Below are 22052 nucleotides of genomic sequence, written 5' to 3'. Positions count from 1 at the left end.
AGAGTGGTGGAGTCTTATCGTGTGACAAGAGGAGGGTTGAAATGGACGATTTGGTGTCAAAGCAAAAAGGCAAAAGCACTTATTAGGCAATATTTTGGACCTAAAATGAATGCCAGACTGGAACTTAATAACCTTTATGAGGCAATCTGCAAACTTTCTCTGAGGGAGGTGGCAGCGTCTGGTGGTATCACTTCTGAGTGCACCACAGGAGTGAGGCTGCCTGCAGCAAAATCGAATGTTAACGATCAGTGACACCGGTTTGTTTCTAGACTGTCCACTCTACTACTTTTGGTTTAAGATTTTCAACCCCGGGAAACAACTGAGAATCATTTGAGCCTGATCAGAAAAACTGTGCATGGCCTATTTTTACACAAGAATGATTTTTGACCGGATTGGTATATTCTTATAATTAGTATATGATCAATCAAATGTACAGCCCATATTTACAAATCACAATTTGTCTTGTATGGCTTCACAATGTAAAACATCCTTGGCCCTTAACCCTAAACAAGAGTAAGGAAAACTTAACAACCAGAATTTTTTTTAATTAGATGCAAAAAAGAACACTTGTCTCAAGGTTACGTCTCATGAGGCACTTTGCAAATCACGTCTAATGCAGCATGAGAGAATGAGAATAAGAATATACCCTGACTGCTCTCCGCACTGAGGTCATAGCAGTGCATGGGTCGGCTATCCCACAATGCCTTGGGAGATGAGTCAGTGTCCTGCTCAGGAACACTTACGCAAAGCAGTCGGCTGCTGAGACGACTGGAGCTTGCTCTGTCCTCTAAACTTTTTTTCTTCTTTATATCCGTTGCTTCTAGGTCAGCAGTGTGTGGTTCTGATTTCTATAACTATTATATGTTGCTTAAGATATCACAAATATTGCTTATTCTACAGTGTTCTCCATTCCATCCACTTGCCCCCTGACTGGCTGCTGCTGTTGTTTCAGCTCCGGTTGGATCACGGCTCAGGTTCTGTAATGTGTGTCAGACGACTGCCTCAGCCCTGTGTTGGTTTTACGTCCACAGCCCTGTTCGATCGCAGGCTACTCATTTGTAAAACACGCATTTTGTATCTTTTCCGAAACTCCCTGACCTCCCTCCTTCTGTCTCCCTCATCGTCCCATCTCCCGCGGTCCCCATCCATCTTTCAACCGCTGTTTCATCCCTCCGCTCGTCCTCCTCTCCTCCTCCTCCTCCTCCTCCTCCTCCTGCCCTCCCTTCCTCCACCACCCGGTTCCAGGCCGTTAAATGAGCGGGCTTATCTAAGCCTAATTGGTTTAAGGGCAAACAGAAATAAGCAATGGCTCTGTAAGTAGGGGGAGAATTACTGCTGCTGTTGGCAAGAACCGTCCGCACACCACGGTGAGAGAGAGAGAAAAAGAGAGAGAGAGAGAGAGAGAGAGAGAGGGAAAGGGCGCGCATGAGGGAGTGAGGAGGGAGACACGAGGGGAGGGATGGCGAGATTAGCGAAGAGAATTATGGAAGATAGAGTGGGATGGAGAAATTAGGTGGTGGTGGGGGGGGAGAGGAGGAGAAGGCAGAGAAAAGGTGAAGATGATGGGGAGAAATGCAGAGGGAAGACAAATGAGGGTGAAACAGAGCGCTGCACATGCTTCGTTTTCTAATGCCATGCAAATCCCAGTCCTTGCTCTCCCCTCCGTTTTGGCCCTTTGCTTCGGGCCCCGACTGCCCCCCCCCGCCCCTCCGCCCCTCTTCAGGAACTCGCCAGTGAATTAATATCTGTTTGCAGATATCATGTCTTCATGTGTGTGGGGTTGTGCGCGTGTGCCTGCGTGCTCTGGGTAGCTTAGACTTTGAATCCAGCAAATTCAAGTTTCCGTAATCATATTCACACCATTTTGGACCTTCGCCGCACAATCATGGGACACACAAGCTGCACTCCGTAACACACACACACACACACACACACACACACACACACACACACACACACAGACAGACTCACACAAAACATCATGTTAAAACCACCACTCTCTAAATCTTTCTTTCTGTTACGGTCAGGCATCTTCCAACTATCCGTCCGTTCTTTCATGGTCGTCTCCTTATGATTCTCATTCACAGGTTCACGAGCTCAGTTCCGTGCAGTGTTTACTGTGAGTGTGTGCACGTGTGGGGAGTTGAAATAAATAATTCAATTCTTCACAGCCTCAGGTCCATATGGCCGGGGCTGCTCTTTACTCTAAAGATACAAACGCACACCAGTTCACACACAGATCACCGGCAGTTATGAAGATTTACACACGCAATCACATTAAGGGTGACCGGAGAGGCAGGGGTGATGCTGGACCCTTTTACACACACACACACACACACGCACACACACACACACGCACACACACACGACAGATAAAATGAAAGAGCAACAGATTGGAGTTCAGATCAGTGCAGATTTTAACCTGCCCATGGGACAGCCTCCTTTCAATTAGCCACCCAAACAAGGAAATCACTTTCATCCTTGTTACCGAGGTAACCCGAGGGCCATCTCCCTGCCCATCTGCTTCTTTCTCATCCTACTTTTTTTTTTGTTGAAGTACACACCCCACATCCCTCTCCTGGCAGAGGAAATCTCATTCCCCAGCCTCCTCCTCCACTCATCTCTCCGAATTGACATTTCTGCTGTCATCTCACATTGGGTAAACATTTGAACCTGAAAATATCCAATCCTTGCAGAGGTAGCAATTTGAGCCTGGGCTCGGTTATCCATAGCTGCATGTGCGGAAATCTGATGAGCACAAACAAGAAAAACCACCACCGAATTACAGAGGCACAGCCGGGAGCTGGGAAGAGTCAAGGAGCAGAGTCGTAAATGATTAAAGAGAAAGAGCTGCATGTGAGAAAACTCATTTTATTTCTGCTTCTAATGGATGTGTTTGTGCTTTTAACAGACAGACGGGGGGAAATAAGCTGGTGTTCTACTTTGTGCGTTTTATTGGAGGGGATGAGCGACTGTACAATAACATGAGAGACGACACTATGTATCCATGATGCTGCTGGGATATCCAGGGGGCTATGGAGCCCAGTGCTCGGTCCCTGGGGGCCCACAGCGGAAATGAAAAACATGTTTAACCGAGGAGATATTGGCTGCTTGTGGCACCGCCGCTTGTCCAGATGAGTGTGTGGGAGAAGGAGAGGAGGAAGTGGGACAGATGCAGCAGAGAAAGACAAAGGGATAAAGGAGGGGATGGAAAGGATGATGAGAAAAAAAAAGAGACGTTTAAAAAAAAAATCTCATTTTCTTAGGAGTTGCTGATTCCAATAGTTAAACTTATATATCCACCCGAGCATGAATCCATGTGACAGAGACTCCCAGCCACAATCTAAGAGAGTTTGTCTCTGCAATTGAAAATGCCAGAGAGTGATGCTCGGGGGGCTTTAGTGATAATATTATTTCACATTCGCAATTTAATGAGGAAAACGTGACAGGAATCCTTAGAGGTTTGACAGGCGCTTACAATTGCGCGTTTACCTCTGGGCAAAACAGTAATTGTTCGTAATATAACAACAATCCAAAATAGTTTAAAGAGGTTCCACTACTGTTGTATAAAAGGAGGAGTACTACACAGCGGATAAACGACGTTTTTAAGCCCGTGAATGACCAGCAATAAAGTAATGTGTGCATTTAAAAGCGCGTTTCAACATCGGAGTGTCGCGCTTCACGTGGACACGCACCAGCATCAGTGACCCGCAGCGGAGCGGGAGGACCGGAGGGATAACCACGGTGCTCCACGGCGATCCGCGTGCGCGACCTCCCCGCATCCCGGTGCCAGGGGCTCAGGCAGCTGCCCCCTCGCGCACCCACACTCCCCATCACCCCCAGGGTGCGGACCGGACCGGAGAGCTCCCGCATCATGGCACACAACAAGTACAATCCCAGTTTCTTTGCAGTTTCTCGCATTTACCTTCCATCGCGGAGGACGTGATGACCAGCGCGCAGAACAGCGCACACAAATCCACTGTCACGGCCGAGAAGGGCATAGTCTCCAGCAGCGTGTTTCCCCCCCCACCCAAAAAAAAAATTAGCCGAGACGCACGGCGCGCGTCAAAGAGCCGGGATCCCTCGGTGTGTCAGCGCGGTACTCCAGCAGAGAGCCTGTGTTGTGAGTCACATTTCAAGCCGTAGTAAACACTGTGTGACAATCAGAGGAGCGGAGTGTGGGGGGGACGGACTGAGGGGGTGCGAGGGGCTGGAAGGGGGTGGGTGAGGAGGGGGGGGGGGGACCCAGCATCGCCTGCTCACAGCCCCCATTAGTGCGCCGCGGCCAATCGTCGGGCGGCGGCTGAAACTCACCAGCCAATCCGCGGCCCCGCCGCTCCGCCCAGCGCGCATTGTCAAAACACAAAACTTTTCCTTGACCTATTTGAAGCGGCGTCCGCTGCACTGAAGGGAAATAGCGCCGCTAGCCGGGCTGCCTTGGGTACTGCGCCCCCATGTGGAGCCTCGACCCGCACGGGAGACGATACAAACGGCCTGTTCAGTGCCCGGGATTCAAAATAATGCTGCAGCTCACTCGTGTCCAATTTGGCAATTCTCACTTCCCCTGATGGTGGAGAGTGTGTCCGTCATCATCTCCACTCAGGATATAACATGTTTCATTTATGAAAATCACAAGAATGTTTGAGCACAATTAGGATTAAAAGCTGTTTGTCCCACGATTTCAATTCATTTTGATTATTGAGCAAATTGGGCATTTGCATTCTCACATGACCGACTTCATCAGTGCATGTCTGAAAGCAGCTGAACTGTCAAAGTGTCAAAGTGAGATGCTCCAGACGTTCTCTGGAGTTTCTCCTGCCAGGCCCCTATACTAACTTTGAAAAATCAAAAAGAATACAAATGTCTCAGGAAGAAAAATTGGTGCAGTGTACGTGGAAGACACAGACTAGGACACGGAGAGAGCTTGTGGTGATACGGTCCAGAGCTGCTGTCAATAGGCTGTAGACATGAACAACTGATCTCCACAGCGAAGCTATTGGTTACATCCTGCCTTTGCATGCGGCTCCACCCTTTACTTTATTGCTCCAGAGATTTCTGTTGTTGCAAAAGCATCTGAGCAAAAAATCCCTCTAAAGTGTGTCAACGCTCCCACTCTCTCCAACCCATGTTGATACCACACTTAAAAGTCCCTAGCAGCCTCATACATGGTCTGGCGCCCTCACCCTTCCATCATGCTCACACAATTACAATGCAGATGTTCTTTAATGGCATTGGCAACTTCAGCCGCTCCTCTTAATGATATTAAACAGGCAGTGCACATCAGCTCCAACCCTTTGCCCCCGTCGCCCCTTTTGTCTGCGCGTGTGCTGCAACAGATGGCGCGCACAATGGGCTTTTCCCTGCAGGGACACAGAGAACCAGGCTTTGCCTCAGCCGAGGAAGAGGGCAGTTGCTGCCCTGTAGCCCAGAACCACACCTGCGTCAGGCTAGATATGTCCCCAAGTCCCTGGAGCGCTGGACTGGGATGGGGTTGTTAATCTCCAGCCTGAGTGGGGCTGGTTTTACCCGGGGCCACTGGATGGCCTAATACTTCAGCGCCGTCTCTCCTCAGCACACTGGCCCAGATACTTTTTACCTGCTTTACTTTTTTTATGGACTTAATGAATGGAATGAAAAGTAGGCTTTTCAAAATACTGTGTAGCCTATGAAATGAATTCATGTACCTTCCTGCTGTTTGTTTGGACTCTAAAGCGGCCACATGTCACTCTGTATTAAATGCAGCTTATTCCCCTCCAGCAAGCCTGAACAGTTTTAACTACATCTATCTTCTCCTCCCCTCTGCGCTTCAACTCCTAACCTTTACAAAGAGAAAAATCAAACACATCGTAAATGAAATGTGACCCGCTTAATAAATGGCTGTTCCTCGCGCGGCAGAGGCCAGCAGATGAACTGGGGCAGACTCAGAGCTGCAGGAGCATCAGGCGGCGGCGGCGGCTAACTTGGGAAAGAAGTTGATGAGAGCATTTGTCATTTTTAATGGTGTGGCGAGGAGTGGCGCTCCGGTGTGACGGAGCACAGCGCAGCGGGGGGGCTCTGCTGCTGGCTGGTTTGTAGGCCCCTCATAGCCACCTGGCCTGATTTGTCACTCGGCTCAGTCCTCATCACCTATGACTCCACAGGTCATCTCCGAATACAGGAGCGGCACAGAGCATTCTGTCCCGGTTTGCTGTCCACACCCTGTGGGGGGGGGGGGGGGGGGAAGGAAGGAAGAGTATGAGGGGGAGGTAGGAACAATGCTGCTGCTGCTGCTGCTGCTGCTGCTGCTGTAGCACATCCTGCCTCACAATGCACACACAGACAAATACATGCATACAATAACACAGTCGCGCACCCACACAGCGCTCCGATAGTGATCCGCACAAAGCCACACAAGCACATGCCTACTTTAGCTCAAGAGCCTCAGCCCAATACCAATACTGAGCCCAAACACATTGTGGAGAGCCCCTCATTCTCTCTGTGGCCTGATTTCTTTCTGCGTGGTTAAGCCTGCAGGAGCAGCATCCCAGCTCTATTTTCCTTCCTGCATTCCTCCCTTTCTCCACTTCAGATTCAAAGCAGCGTACAAATGCAACCTCTCCAAGTGTGTGGGGGGGGGGGGGGGTGTTCTCCAGCTTGTGTCCGACTAACTGTTGTTTTTCCCCCTTTCTTCTCGTCCTGTGAGCTGATCGTGAAAGGAATTGCGCTTTTGACCCGTAAACATCCAGCCGGCGTCTGCCTCGCCGTGACCAATGTGCCGTGACCTTTACATTTCTCATCTCTGTCTCCTGTTTCCTGACTCCTGTTTGTTTGCCGACAGGAAATACAAAAAAATGGTGCGCGGCTCGTTCTGCACACCAAAAACAACACGGGGAGCAACGGGGGCGGATCTGCCGTACACATGGTCGATGTTTTCCGATGAACAAAGCAAAGTGCAGCGTCCACTGAGACCCGCATTCATTATTTAGATTTGTGATGCGGGAGTGCATTTGAGCCGTATGGTTGGTGACAAGCAGGCATAGACATTAGAAAGAGGTGGATGATTATAATGGTACAGAACGAGAAAGGCAGAAACAGACGTGTATATAGAGAAAAAGAGGGAGAGCATGGAATGCTGGGAAGGTTTGCCAGGTGATGAATATGAATGCATGAAAATGAAATGCCTAAGTCAATATGGAGACAGTGCGGGGACCCAGGTGACAGAGGAGTGCAGTGCTACACCCACCCTGGGGGGATAGACTGGTTATTAGACCGGGCTCTAGCTTCATCCATCTTCACGAGTCTGAGCAGCGGCCATTGACAATATGAGCACAGAACCGGGGCTGAATACAGATGTGCTGTGGACCAGTGTTCCCCAAACAGAGGGTCAGGCCTCACGAGTGGGTCCCAGGCGTCGTCGCACATTCTGGGTCACGACTCAAGAGGCCCGATGGAAAACAGGCTCGTTGGAAAGGGAATGCATGGGGTTGGTTTCGGAGAGTGTTTGTCTCGAGCAGGGTGGGACAGCGGTTTCTGGAACACTCTTTGTCTTATTTGTGGAAATCCCCCTTCGTGTCCCGATAGCCATCAATAAATAAAAGTAATTTTTATTTCGGACCGTTATATACGTCTTTCACCAACCAACCTGAACAGAGTATTCACTCTACACCACTGAAGCAGAGACGATAGACAGCAGTTATGGCGAGCGAGTCTCGGAAATGACGGCTTCTAGCAGTTGTCAGGTTATGTGAGTTCATATAGCCGTAGCTTTGACAAGAGGGCCAATAGGAGATGGTGGTATTCGGTTGAAAAGGGGAGTCGGCTCTTGCTTGCTTCTCTAAGATTACCGACCCTTTACCTTTGAAGGCTGGACCAAAGATGTATGTAGGGGCAAAAAAAGCTTGTTGCATTTAACTAGACCTCAGAAAAAGTTTGAAAGTTCGTGTTGGCAACGACTGACACGAGAAATCAGACGGGTTTTAAGAGCAGAGCGAGTGTGTGGCAGTAGGTCAGACAGGGAGCCGGGGCAGGAGCTAAATGCAGCACTCTCATTAATTTGCCAATGATCCCAGGACTGATGGTGCCGTGTGCACGCAGACACTTCAGAGACACCCATTGCACTTGTGTGTCGCAGGGCCACAAAAAGAGGCAACTGTCGACGTGGAAACAGACACACACAGACACACACACACACACACACAGATGGAAATACCTGTGAGCACAAACGAGAATCAAGAAATGTTTATATTTCTGCGAAAGTGAGTGGGAGAAGAGGGATTACTCTCCACTTCTCCTTGCAGAGATGCAGTGGGAGCGTTATTTGTTTTAAGTATCGCCGTTTGATTAATAAGTCGTGAGCTCGCATTCATTCCATTCAAGACTCAAGCTCTTTAGTTACCATTAATCATGGGAACACAATGAGGGGATTCTGCGCGGCGCTGAATGTGTAAGAGCTTCATTATGGCGTGCCTTTTTTGTCAAGTGTGCGGCGCACTGTTTGTGAGTGTGTGAGTGTGTGTGTGTGTGTGTGTGAGAGAGACAAAGATTGACTGTGGCTTCATGTGCAAGAGGCTGCGGTTCCGACGTGTATTTACTCCTCTGTGTGTGTGTGTGTGTGTGTGTGTGTGTGTATGCGCACTTAAACGTGCACGTGCGGTGTGACTGACTGCAACAAAAGAAAGATGGATAATAAATTGGTGCATCCCCCTGCTCAGTCACTCCATGCTCTGTCAGCTGCCATAGGGGTTTCTGTTTGAGACAATGTTCTGGCAGCGAGAGCCCAATTCCTTCTCTACAAAAAGGTGTCACCCGGCCCCCCCCCCCCCACCCCACCCACCAAAAAAGTGTGAAAATGCAAAATCACACACAAACCCGGTAACAATTCAGTGATTAGTTGTTTCTCTTGATGGTTCTGTTGACTGGGATCTATTCATTTTCTTGTGATTATGGACGTCTAATCACAGATGAGGTTAATTGGGTTCCCACCTTCTTTGTTTGCAGCGTCGGAGAAAGTTTCCTATTAACCAGGCGGCCTCCTCTGCTGCTCCACGCCCTTTGAATAATGCACCGACCTTCTGCAGAGACGTCGCCTTGACAACGACAACATTTGACACATGGTATAAAAAAAAAAAAAAGGTTTGTATCCCTCGACATGTTATCACGGGCGAGTCGAGCGGAGCGGCTCATAAAGTGGTTTTCTGGCTACGAAAGCAACAATTAGGAGGTGGACTTGTTAATGAGGAAAAAACAAAACTAGCCTGACAGCTCATCACTGTGTGTCAGCTGCCTCCCAGCGAGAGCCCGTCCCACTCGGCGGGTTGCTGGTTTCACCGGGGACACCGTCAAAATGCATCCCTCCATTTCCCCCGACCTGTCTTCCTCTCCTCTCGCTGGCCTGTGACGGATAGTTCAGTGAAATCTATCAACCTCAGTCAGGGCCCGGTCCTTCATAGAGCCACTTACGGACAGAGGGTGCACACACACACACACACACACACACACACACACACACACACATACACAGACAGACAGACGAGCACACATCCCCGAGTCCGTCACGCTAAATGGGATAAACATCTGGCAAAGGAGAGAGAGAGCAGAAAACGGAGGTCAAATCAATCTGCCCCTCTGTCTGCCATACACTGATCCCCCGTCACAGCCTGACCTCTGCAACACCCAGCAAATGATACTGCTCTTCTGCATTTGAGTATAAGAAGTGCAGCACTCCAGTGCGGCTGGAACTCAGCGGTTGAGAGAATGCGTTCTGACAGACGAGCCCAGTGATGGACTGAAATGTCCAAACCAGGATGGTGGTGATGGTTGGAACAGTCGTCACAGTGAAACAGACAGGATTCTAATGTTATGGATATGAAGCTGAAAAGTCCAGGTATCATCTAAAAATCCATAATTCATTATGGAAAAAAAGCTACCTATAAATCTCATATTTGCAAATGTTGAAATCATTAGAATATTTTCACAGTAGAAAAAATATATCCTGACAAAATGGCCAATTATTGTTGTACCATTTTGGAGATTCAATAATGAATGGATATAATAATGATGTTCTATACATTCTCCATGATTTTTCTTTTGTTTCTTACACTAATTCAATGGTCCATTCGCTTTCTTCAGCTCTTAATTCAATTCACTTTTTATAAATTCATATTTTTCATTTTACTGAGACACACATCCAGTCACTGAACAAATGATTTTGTTCAAGTTAAACTGAACATCATCAAATATTCAAATTCAGTTTCTACCGACACATATTTCTGCCAAAATTCTTTCGAGGATTAGGTTCTCTCACACCCTGCCCAAAGCGGCGCCAAGGCCAAAGCAATTCAATCATTGCAATTAAACTTCATTTTTAAGATTTATTTGCACATTGCCAACTCCCAACATGCACCACGTCAAACATTTAAAATCGAGACCTTACAATATTACAGTGAAACCCAAACGGGAAATAGGAACAGTTGTGTAACTATCTTATTCAAGCTCTGTCAAACTGGTTCTTAGAATGAAAGTTCTAATCGTCATACCTTTGATTAATGATGTTATAACGAACAAGGTCAATAGAGGAAAATATTAATGGTGCTGCTAATAATAAGAAAAAAATAGTCTTTGCTAGTTTCGGAAATGTTCCCACCTCAATCAGTGTCTCATGTTATTTATCAGGCAAATTATTCGGAGAGTAATATATACGCAGTCATTTAAGGTTGCACAACGCAAGTACACTCCTGTTGTTAGATGCACAGATGGCCACTTGCATGCTTTCACTTTGCTGCCAAGGCCACGTTGTGACCCAACTCCAAAGGGTTTATCCTCTGTGGGATTTGTGTACAATCGTGTTTCGGAGATTTGCAGGACAGTTATTCTTATATTTCTTAATCTGGACGGTTAACGGAGGGAAAATACATTGGGTCTTTCATCGTGTACAAATCCACATGAATCCACTCATTATATTTTTCAGCCATCCTGTGATTGTCAGCCCTTGAGTGGCTGACAGTTAGAGGACAAGCTGTCAACTGAATTATAAAGCCAGCGCCACAGGGCAGCATTATTAGCTGTTATTGTAATCCCTCCTGTATTTTCCTGGATAGATGGTGAAACCTTTGTCACAAAGTTGGAAGCACACATCCATTGTATCCTGTAGCAATAAGACTTTAGTTCATTGGAACTCAAGGGTGTATGAAAGAGACACAACCAAAGGTGGACACGAGTGGATTATTAAATGGCGCCGGATTAGCAGAGGTGGGCGGTAGTTACTAGAATTTTGTTTTTTAAGAATGCACTGCAGAGTTGCTATTAAAACACATCTGTTGTATAAAACTTTGACAGATAAAAACACACTTTTAAAAACACTGTGTGCCAATTATACACACTGCATTGACACATGCAAACCTTGTCAGTTAGAAGTCAGCAAAGCTTTGATGCAAACCAAGTATAGATTCAATTTGCATTAAAGGTCAGGACCCTAGGACAAAAAATTGACTTTGTTTGCTTCAAAATATTTTCCTTCTCAATAATTGCGGCAGTGATCGTTGAAATGTTAAAAGGAGAGTTTAGCTGTTACATTTTCCTCCCCCCTGCTTTTCTGTGGCTCTTTAAAAATTGTGTTCATCCCATTGTCTCCTCTTCTTCTTGTCTTTGCTCTCCGTCTTATGAATTTTGTTTTCCTGCCTGTTATGAATTTACTTCTCTTCTTGTTCCTTTATATTGGTGACAAGCTTCTGAAATGATAAAAAAAAATTCAACACAAACTAAAACAAAGCGAGTTCTCGAGCGTTCTGAAACTAGATGACTGGTGTTCGGAGGTAGAGGTTCAGCTGAGGTATCATGGCCCTGAAGCTGTTTATTCTTAGAGGACAGGAGGCTGATCTACTCGTCTTTCTCCTCCTCCTTCTTGAGCCCTCTTTTTTTCTTCACCGAGCAGCTTCTTCTCATTTTCCACCTTCTGCACTTTCCTCCTCCAGCTTTTTTCCCTCCCTGAGCCAGCTCTTGTTGTGGGCTCGCCTCCAGAGCGTCACACCTGCTCTACCGCTGCCCTTCCATAGCCTTTGGCTCTTTGGCTCTTTTTTCAGAGCGAGCAGGTAAAAACTGTATTTGTATGCTTTCTTGCAAGCTTGCCCTTTCTGGGAGCTCGTCTTTTTGTCTGTGCTCCTCCAGGAGCTGGCTCCAACTATTTTCCAGCAGGTTAACTTGCTCCTTTAGAGCTGTTCCTTTTTGAGAGACTCCATCTCAGGGATTGTACAGTGGAGGGCGTCTCTGAGGCCTTGTGCAGGTTTTGAGGGGGCTGGTCAGTGCGATGCAGCTCAGCAGAGGTCGATCTGTGCCGCCTTGGAGTTGCCTTTAAGGGAAGCACTAAGCTGCATGAAAAAAGACACACGCATGTTCTTCATGGAAACGCTTTATTTAATTGAATCTTTAGCATACGTCTGAGGGGAGGAATCTTTGGAACGCTGCTGAAAGGTAAAATAACTGTATTTATATAGCTCCTAACAACCTGTCAAAACGCTTTACATTACAAGTCACACACACACACACATTCATTCAGCACTTACACATGTAGCGCCTCTGGATCATACGTCCAACTCGCACACACTGTCACCACAGTCAGGGGCTGTTTGGGGCTCAGTGTGTCGCTGAAGGCTGAAGGACACGCTGACACGCAGGAGGCTCGTCAACAAAGAGCAACATGTAACACACAGGCAGCTCAACTCATGTTCTCATTGGAAATCCGTTGAAATCAAAAGCTTTTGCAGAGCTTATCCCGTTAATTAAACAAATGTTTTCTTTACCACTCTCTCCAACTGGTCGCTTACATTGGGAAGTATTGTTGTTATTATTATTTTATTTATTTTTTCTTGCTTGTTCTCATTGCAACCACATTGCCTCAGAAATGCTACCACATTTATTTTTTCAGTTTCACTTGACCTTGTTTGGGGTTAAACTTGGTTTATTACTTTCTTTTGGTGAAACCTGATCCAGTTCGGTTCAAGATTTTTAATCCGGTCTCATTCGTGCTTATTTTGGTTATTTAGCTATATATAGCTCAACTTAAAACTGCTTTTCAGTTTCAGTGTTGGGAACCTTTCTGGTGTCTCTCTATAAGAAAATCATACTATCCTTCTCCAATAACACAGGGATACTTGTTAATACCAGTGGATGTGGGCCTGCAGTTCAAGCCGAGGCTCCTACAGTCGAAAGCTTCAGTGTGTCTGTCGCTTTAAATCACAGTAATTTCATTATCTGGGACCGATTCAATTTAATTAAAGTTCTGTCTGTTTTACTTTGCGATTCCATGCAGTCTTCTCTTATTGATCGCTCTGCCAGCTAAGTGTTGTACTTTGTGGCGGCATTGGGGTTTTGTGAATTGTTGTTATGATTTTGTGTTTCATTTTTCAATTTGTGATATTCTTCTGCATCACAAGGCCAAAATAGTAAAGTAAATAAATGGACTTTAGTTTCTATTATAAACACATGCTAAATGCATTTACAGTTACAAACGGATACCCACTCTGTATACGACTCACAGACACACACACACACACACACACACGGTACAAGATGTGATGATGACTGTGGCAGATATAAAGAACAAACAGATTCATAAAAAGATGCAGAGGCCATCAATAAATGTCATGACTGCTGCGCTCGGGGCTTTTTGCTCGGAGGATGCAAAGTGTAAAATTCCACTTGGCCGTGAGACAACAGTGCACTTGGACATTTATTATTTAAATAATGACCTCATATAGCATGCACACATCTACACAACAGTTACGCAGTCAGCATGCATGCAAACAGACAATAGCGCTGAGTTAACACTGTGACCTTCCCATATTAAAATTGCCCTTTGAAAGCAATCTTTTCTCCCAGCATGCATCATCAGATCAATAAACACTGCTGCCAGGTGATGCTTGGAGCATTATCGGCCTGTTGCAGGCTCAGTGATATGGAACACACACAAACACACACACACACATACGCGTATGCGACGAAGCCCGTGTCAAATGCTAAATGTCAAAACCATGAGCTGCACACAAAACGTGTGTCGCACTCATTATCATTATAAGACACACTTTAAAAACACACAATCGACGTGTTGACCATTACTAATTGTTAATCAGTGTTTTGTCTTATGTGTCCAGCAGCAATGAGCACAAGTGAGAAAAGCAATTAACAGTTCCCAGTCCCCTCTTCCTCACACAAACATTTTCCTCTTTCTTTTTTCTCATTCTGTTCTCTCAACGATTTGCTTTACCACATAAAGGCAGGTGGCTCACTCATGTCTTTAAGTTCCAGGATCAACCACCTTATCCCATCAGAAGCAGACCCCATTACCAGCCGGTTACCTAGTCAATGATTTCTCATTTAGAGCACATTCCCCAGATCCTCGGCTTGTTGAGGGCTTGATGGATAACCTGTCGAACACGCACAACACGTGTGTGTGTGTGTATGTGTGTGTGTGTGTTTGTGTGTGTGTGTGTGTGTGTGTGTGTGTGTGTGTGTGTGTGTGTAAAAGGGAAATTCCACTCCTGTTTTGCACATTGAGACCAAGGCACTAGTTATGGGGAGTACTTCTCAGCCTTGGAAAACAGAAACCAGTTGCGTAATGCCTCCTGTGGCTCTGGAGGAACGTGACCTTGACACCATGCTGTCTAATTCTTACTTGAATACTTGGAGGTTGACTCAGCCAAACTCTGCAAATCAACTAACAGAGCCAAGTGGTTCATTTCAAAGAGAAGTTGAGAAATCAGTAGTCACACTTTTCAGAAACATGGAATGGAAATCTCAAGATTTGTCCTGTTTGTGTTTAGCCGTGCTCGGCTTAGAGATTTGAATTGAAACACAATTCACCTTTAAATCACATTAAAACCACATGGTACTGACACATGAAAGGAAGTTGCAGAAACATGAAAGATATGAATTTTTGCAGGAGATGAAACCCTTTTTCCTAAATGTGAGGAGATGACAAACCATTTACACAATTTGTGTGTGTCTGTGTTTGTATCTATATCCTTGTGGGGACCCATTTCATATTTTCAAAGAGCTGTTAAAGGGCTAAAACTTGATTTTAGTTTTAGGATTAGAATTTGATTTAGATTAGGGTGAGACATTTAGCTGTGATGGTTACGGTTAGGGTAATGGGCTAAGGAATGTAATATGCCAATGATTGTCCTCACTGAGATAGAAGTACTAGAATGTGCACACTCCCTTTAACTACTGTCACATCACTTCATGCATATATTTATACCTTTTACCTTCTACAAAGTGATACTCATCCACTCAGATAATAATTAAAGACCATATTAAAAAATGTAATTCTTGCCTTAAGGATGCTCGACAGCTGGAATGAGAAACTCGTTTTAAAAGGCCTTTGGGTCAGAGTCCCCCCGCTCTCCTTTCCTTCTGTCTAGATGTGTTTTTCTTTTAATCCGCAGACATTTAATTATCTCACCATGCATGCAGAGCGGTTAAATATTACATAAAACTTACAACGCTTTTTCCAAGAAATCTCCACTGTCTGGGAATTCTGGGTAATCTTTCAGTGTTCATTGGTTCTTCTTGGTCTGGAGCCTGCTGGCACATCTTTAATTTCCTTTCCTGTACATATTTCTGCATTTTTGCATAATGACGTAATAGTGATTTAGTTTTGGCCACAATTTCAAAATCCAATCTAATTCAGCCGGATTTGAAGTTACAGTAAAACCTGTAATGTACCAGTATACTGCAGTATCACTAGTTAGAGGGAGAAGTTCTCAATGTGGTTTAATGGTCCACATAAAGACTGCAGGATGAATATCAAATTCCAAATTTACTGTGATACAGTATCTCATGTTCTGCAGGGACCACATAAATCCCAGTGATTACACAATCATTCTTTAGTGTCGACCACAATCTTTGTGGTATCTCATTCTGGTCTGGACGTTCACCTCGGGGCTTAACGGGTTTTAATAAAAAGCCTCGTCCTCTTCTTTTGTCCTCCCAGGCAGACAGCGTTCTGCAGCCCCGTCCTCCCTCCGGAGCTGTCACGTCCAACAGAAATCCAGCAGCAACATGACAACTGAGAAGGTCAGGGGGCCAGAGGTTATTATGGATCGTTTCAGGTCATGGAAGATGGGCAGAGTCCCGTGGGTCGCTCAAATGTCAGCCTGATTCGAGCAGTCTGATTGGGAATCAGTCCAAGCTGCTGGAAAAGTGTGTTGACACTGTAGCGTTTGTGTTAATGGCTGTCCATAGTTGTGTGGCTTTTTGTTTTGCTTGTGTACACAGCATGAGGAAAGCTCGCCTGTTGGTTGGAGCACTACCCCGGATCTGAGAGAAAACACATCCTGCAGTGCCACATAGCACTTGACTTACTGTAGTGCTCAGCCATGTGGTGGGGCCACAGCGCCGTCTGGTGGTAGCGATATGCACATGCAGTTAAATATGGCTGATTTAAATTTAAATGTTGAGGCTGATCGGTGTATTATGAAGGTGAACCTTTGAGTCGGCTGCAGGAAAAGATGATGGCTGTGCTCAACATTTTGACCCTTCGCTCAACTTGCAAACAACTTTCAATGAAAAATCTATGAATGCTTTTTTAACAAGGAATGCATATAATTGCTGTGTCATCAGTATTTCCTCACTCAGAGAGATAGAAACTGTATTTTCATTTCATTTTGTGGAGTTTAAAAAAAAATCTGATATTCTTGCTTAGGGTGCGAGAGGTCCTGGGTTCAAATCCCAGAGCCCTTTCACCATTCTCCCTACCAAGGTGTAATTCAACTAAACTCTTCTAATCCACTAACAGTACGCAATGGTTGATTGTAAGTAGTCACCCTGTACAAAAAACATGGGATCAAAATCTCTAGGTTCTGTATGGAGGCTTAAGTCTTGCTTAACCTGGAGTTTGGAATATGGAGACAACACCGCACATATTTTATAGAAAGTCTCACTATGATAGGTCACTCAGATGCAAAGCAACAGACCGTAGCCCCTACACTGGATATCTATAAAAGGAAGTTGAGCAGACAAAATCTCAATCAAAGAAGTCACACTGTTCAGAAACATAGAATGGAAAGGAACTGAAGAGAGATGAAGCAGGAAACATTGATTCGTCCATTTCCGTCAATGTATTGAATTAATTACGGGCCAAGCTGCCTGATTTGTTCTTGAATTCTCATAAACACTATCTATTGAGATGGTTACACTGAGCAAAGTATTTTCAGACTTGCGATATGATTCACGCTTCGGGTGCGAGAATTATTGAGCTGATAGTGTTTGTTGCCTTAACCAACACATTGCAAATCAAAGAGACAGACACAGGAATCTTAATTCAAATTGTTTGTATATCACTTTCGCTTAATGACTCTCACAGGATTTAACTGCTCCAACCACTCTGTAATTATTACTTTTCATCATAATGTGGTTAAACCAGCTTCCAACAGAGGGCAGTAAATCTCCAGGACCACTGACCCAATCAACCACCACATATAACTGCTCAGCACTGACACTAGTTGTGTACAGTTGTTCTGGTGCCCAGGACTATATTCTCTAAACTGTTTGATTATTCAAAGCTTCATCTCGGGGTCAGTCTGAGGTTCATCCCTGCAAAGACTGTGGGAAAGAAAGTTCAGTAAATCTGAATGTGTGAGGAAAAGACTACAAGCTTTTGAAGTTTAAGATATGTGTGTCTCGTATTCGACATATATTGTAACTATTGTGATTTCAAATTGGGCTGATCATAACTTGATATATAACCAAACTCTCATTATTGTTTCATAAACCTTTTCTGTATCAGTTTTAATACTCACACTCTGCATCGCTGCATCACTGTCAACTAAACACAGCCACTTCTACACTGCTGTAGATAACTTCCACCACTAGAGGTTGACAGACATAGGACCTGTGAACATGGGACCACATGTCAAAACCATGTGAAGTATGTAGCTCATGTATTCCTTCAGATGTGAAACATGTGGTTTAGTGTGTGAAGCCCACAGGTAAACTCCAGAGTGAAACCAATGGGATTACATCTCGACACTTATCACATGCAATCCCATTGGTTTTACATGGGAACCCACATGGCTGTCAAGAATTACACCACAAAAACATTCCCAAATCCCATGTTTCCAATGTGCTGGTACATGTCCAACACATTGTCACATGTGAAATTCCCAACCGCTCCTCTCCTCTCTCCCCCATTTCTCTTGTGAGAAGAGAAATGGCCGCACTTCCGCACACACTGAGTCCGGTTCCACTTAAGGTCAGGCACGTGCACATAGACCCCTAGTGGTGCTCAAGCACTGGCCCTTTTGCCCTGGATGAGAAAAGTGCCCTTCCGCTGGAGCCCAATTTTTTCTTCATTCATCAATATTTAAGAATAAAAATTACTCTCTCTGTCATCAATTCCCCCCAAATGTGTTTTGATATCTGACGGGCATTTTGAGTTCTTGTGTTTCATTTAAAATCGTAATTACTGAAATGAAAGTTAGGTCTTAAGTTGAGCTACATGACAGTCTGGTGAGGTAAATTGTGGTATATTATTACTGTAGTGCTGCTTATGCTTCAACTCTGTCAGAAAACAGTAAAAAAAAAATGGTGTACTGTGTTGTCAGTTTTATAGAGATTATGTAAGTCACTCTTGATATTTATGCACAACATTGATTTATCTCATTTACATAATTTGCAGCATAATGCCAAGAAAAGAGAGACTCCAGAAGCAGAAGGATAGGGAACTGCAGCAAGCAGCTCAGGCTAGCAGCTCTCTTTTATCTTGGATCAGGCCATCAACTTGTAAAACAGATGAGGGAGAATCAGTAACCCTACCTGGTCCAGAGGAGCCCATCACATCACTAACCCTAGCCCTAAAACCCTAACTTATTATTTGGTTATTCAATATGGCCTTGTTTAGTCTGTTTTTGCCTGTTATTCATTTATTTATTCAAATTGATAATTTGAGTTAGTTTGTTTACAAAAACAAAACATATAAGTTGAAAATATCCTACTGTGTTTTTTATTTATTTATTTATTATTATTATTAATTTCATAAATAATTTTGGAGATGGGTGCCCTTTTATTTTGGTTTGAGCACCTGCCCCCCAAAATGTCTGTGCACGGGCCTGCTCAAGGTTATAAGGGTGTTGTTGTTTTTTCTCTCTTCAAACTGTTGGGTTTCTCAGCCTTACTATGTGAAGCTCTGCTGATCTGAAGCCGTTTGCAGAGATGACAGTTTGCTTTTCAAACATGCAAAACGCAGCAGGACGTTCTCTGCACAGACGCGTTCACAACAGCAATAAATCCGCTGGGTTTTTCAGGCGAGAGGTGGAGCAGATGGCTGCAGCAGGCGGAGGCAGGAAGTGACGTATTAACTCTGCTGCGGAGATCACGTGATTTTTTTCTCATTGACACTCTCGTTTTGTTTGTTCTTTTGTTAGTCAGCAGCATGACACAAACACTACCAGACGGATACCATCGAAATTGATTGAGGGGTGCAGTGTGGGTCAGGGTCAAAGCCATTCAATTTTGGTGCAGATCTGGATCAAGGGGGTGGAATTCAAGGATTCTTTAACATTACATTTTTACCCATTTCTAAGGGAATAATACGTGTAGTCTCTCTTCTGAGTAGCATTCCAGTTGTTCTAGTTGTGTTATGTCATTGTCAAGCAGAATTCTGTTGTCGTCTGTGCATTTAAAGACCTCGTCAGACTCAGCCAGACTTGCACTTTGACCCTTTATCGTTTTTTTCCCCTTCAAAAATGTAATGAAACCCCTGACCCACTGGGGGGCAGTATGTGCATACAACCAGAGGTGGATCTGCATCTGTGGGAGCTTCTGGGTATTTGATCCATCTCACATTCAGTCGTCTGACAGAGGCAATTATGTGAAGTCCTTGATCTTGAATCTAAGTACTAATGTAAAATTATACAACAACTCAGACAGCTCGATATCAGCGAGGGAGAGCGAGGCAGAGAGGGAGCAGGAGGCTGGGGTTCAGGTACAGTGCAGAGCAAAAGAGAGAATATCTAATAAGCCAAACGTCGAAAGACACTCACCTCGCATTTGCAGCCTTGTAGGGAGATCCAGGCCGAGAGCACACTGCCTCTTGGCACCTTTTGGCTGAACTTGCAGACTTGACACCGAGGTTATAAATTACCGGGGATCACTCGCCCTTTGAGCTTCTTGACATGAAAACCTTGCATGCATTCTTCGGCTAATCCAAATTCAAATAGAAGGGATAAAGAAGCTGAGACAATAGGATAACTGCTCCAAATACCGTGTTTATTTCACCAAACATTCACTCGCTGTAGCGTTAAAAGATTTGGTAGGTTTACCGTGGCACCTGCTGCCGAGGAGGGACTGAGACAGAAATCCAATTTTCTCCATTACTCCAGAGATTGCATTTCTTTGAACTTATTCAGCTTCCCTGTAAATTACCCTCTTGTTGAAGTGAAAACGCAATTTTGAATTTTCCTCTAGTACGTCATTCATTTCTGAGAATAATATATTTTAATAGGCTCCATGGGATGTGAAGTGCACAATACTTGCAGCATGTTATCACAAGGGCCTGGAAGTATAAGCAGTAGTGTTTTCGAGTGCAGGAGTTTTTCCATTTTTTCTTTTTATTGACAAGTGTTTTGCAACTGTTGAGTTGATATTTCAAATACGGAGCCCATGTAAGGTTGTGAGTCAGTCGCTCATAAAAGTGCTGTGAAGCAAAGGGCAAGCTGAAAGCCAAAAGGCTGAGAATAACCAGTGGATGTGCTGTTATGTGTGCCGATAGTAGAGGAGAGGGTGAAAAGCTTCAGACACAATCGATACCTGGGAATGTGTGGAGCTGGTATGTGCAGAGGGACCACTGGTGCTTACAGAGAATGAAATGCAGTCACCTGAAAGATGAATATCCCTCACTGAGTATTGATATATGAATTATGATCTATAAAAAACAATCTGAGCCCTCTGATTAGGAGTCATTCGCATGAAGCAGTGAGGTGCAGGTTGCTATCAGCTGTCTGTACAGGGGCCTTCAAGGAATGTGGAGATGTGGAAAGCCAGAGTTTGATTTCTACATTCTGGGCTACTGTGGAAACATGGAGGGATATTTTAATACTTTATGTAGATGTAGATGTGAAGAGCTCATTCTAAACTGGCAAAAACACCTGATGGTCCCTCAGGAGAGCACATACCTCTGCCAAGACCTGACAGTCCCTCTCTCATAGATATCAGTTCCCTACATCTGCATGAATCTATTCATTATGGTCCATTATCATTCCCTGGGAAAATAATGAAAATGTTGAAAAGCACACCCAATCTTGCAATGTTAACAAAAGTGGAAAAAAAGTCATCTTCATCTGTTCCGTATCAGCACAAGAATGTGATGGGTTCTGGATCCATACCACATCCCTCCAGCTAGTTCCCACAGAACTGCTGCTGCTTTTGTGAATTCCTGCTTACGAACCAACAAACATACAAATTGAAGAGGTTGAAAACATTAACCCACTGGCAGAGGAAATGATTTTCAGGTGCTCATAAACGTACAAAAATTATGTTTTTCTGCCTCAACCCAACACTGGTCCTTTAAATTTGTTTGACTCCCTGTGTTGTTCCACCAAACAGATGCCGGCATGAACAAGGTCGACCTACAAGGACAGAGTCAGTGTTTTTCTGGGCTGTTTAGAGGTAGACGGGTGGCACTTACTGAGACACGGTTGATATTCATAATCTTGGTTAAATATTTCATACCCGACCTGAGTACAAGTTTTTTCCTGAGTTGTTTTACTCCTGTAATTTATAACCTGATGACAGGTTGCTGCTGCTGCTGCTGCTCTACTAGAACCACAAAGCTCTTTGCTTCTACACACACACACAGAGTGTTTGATATGCCTTCTCTACATGACACATGACATCTCAGTCTCCCATAGGGTCCTGGTCAAGTATACCTTGTTAAAACCATCCTGAGGGGAAGATCATTTTATTTTTCCACACACAGAAACAAGACAAAGCACTTAGTGTGCTCTGAACACATGCTCCTTTTTTCCCGGTGTGACAACAGCGGGCAGCAGCTGTCACCTCAAACATCATTGGCCCTTGTGCTC

The 22052-nt window shown here is 44.8% G+C and overlaps 1 protein-coding gene across 1 annotated transcript in view; it reads right to left on the bottom strand.

Moving 5' to 3' along the window:
• LOC128455022 (ephrin type-B receptor 1-B) overlaps positions 1-4178 on the bottom strand; it is a 157251-nt gene extending 153073 nt beyond the window's left edge. Inside the window, exon 1 of the mRNA XM_053438651.1 lies at positions 3926-4178. Within this exon, the coding sequence (XP_053294626.1) occupies positions 3926-4001 (76 nt within the window). The 5' untranslated portion in view covers positions 4002-4178. The remainder of the gene's footprint in view (positions 1-3925) is intronic.
• Positions 4179-22052: the final 17874 nt, after the last annotated feature.

This window comes from Pleuronectes platessa, chromosome 13, assembly GCF_947347685.1.
Source record: "Pleuronectes platessa chromosome 13, fPlePla1.1, whole genome shotgun sequence".
Lineage (NCBI taxonomy): Eukaryota > Metazoa > Chordata > Actinopteri > Pleuronectiformes > Pleuronectidae > Pleuronectes > Pleuronectes platessa.
The sequence above is the reverse complement of the archived record's forward strand: the minus strand, read 5'-3'. Positions and strand labels throughout refer to the sequence as shown.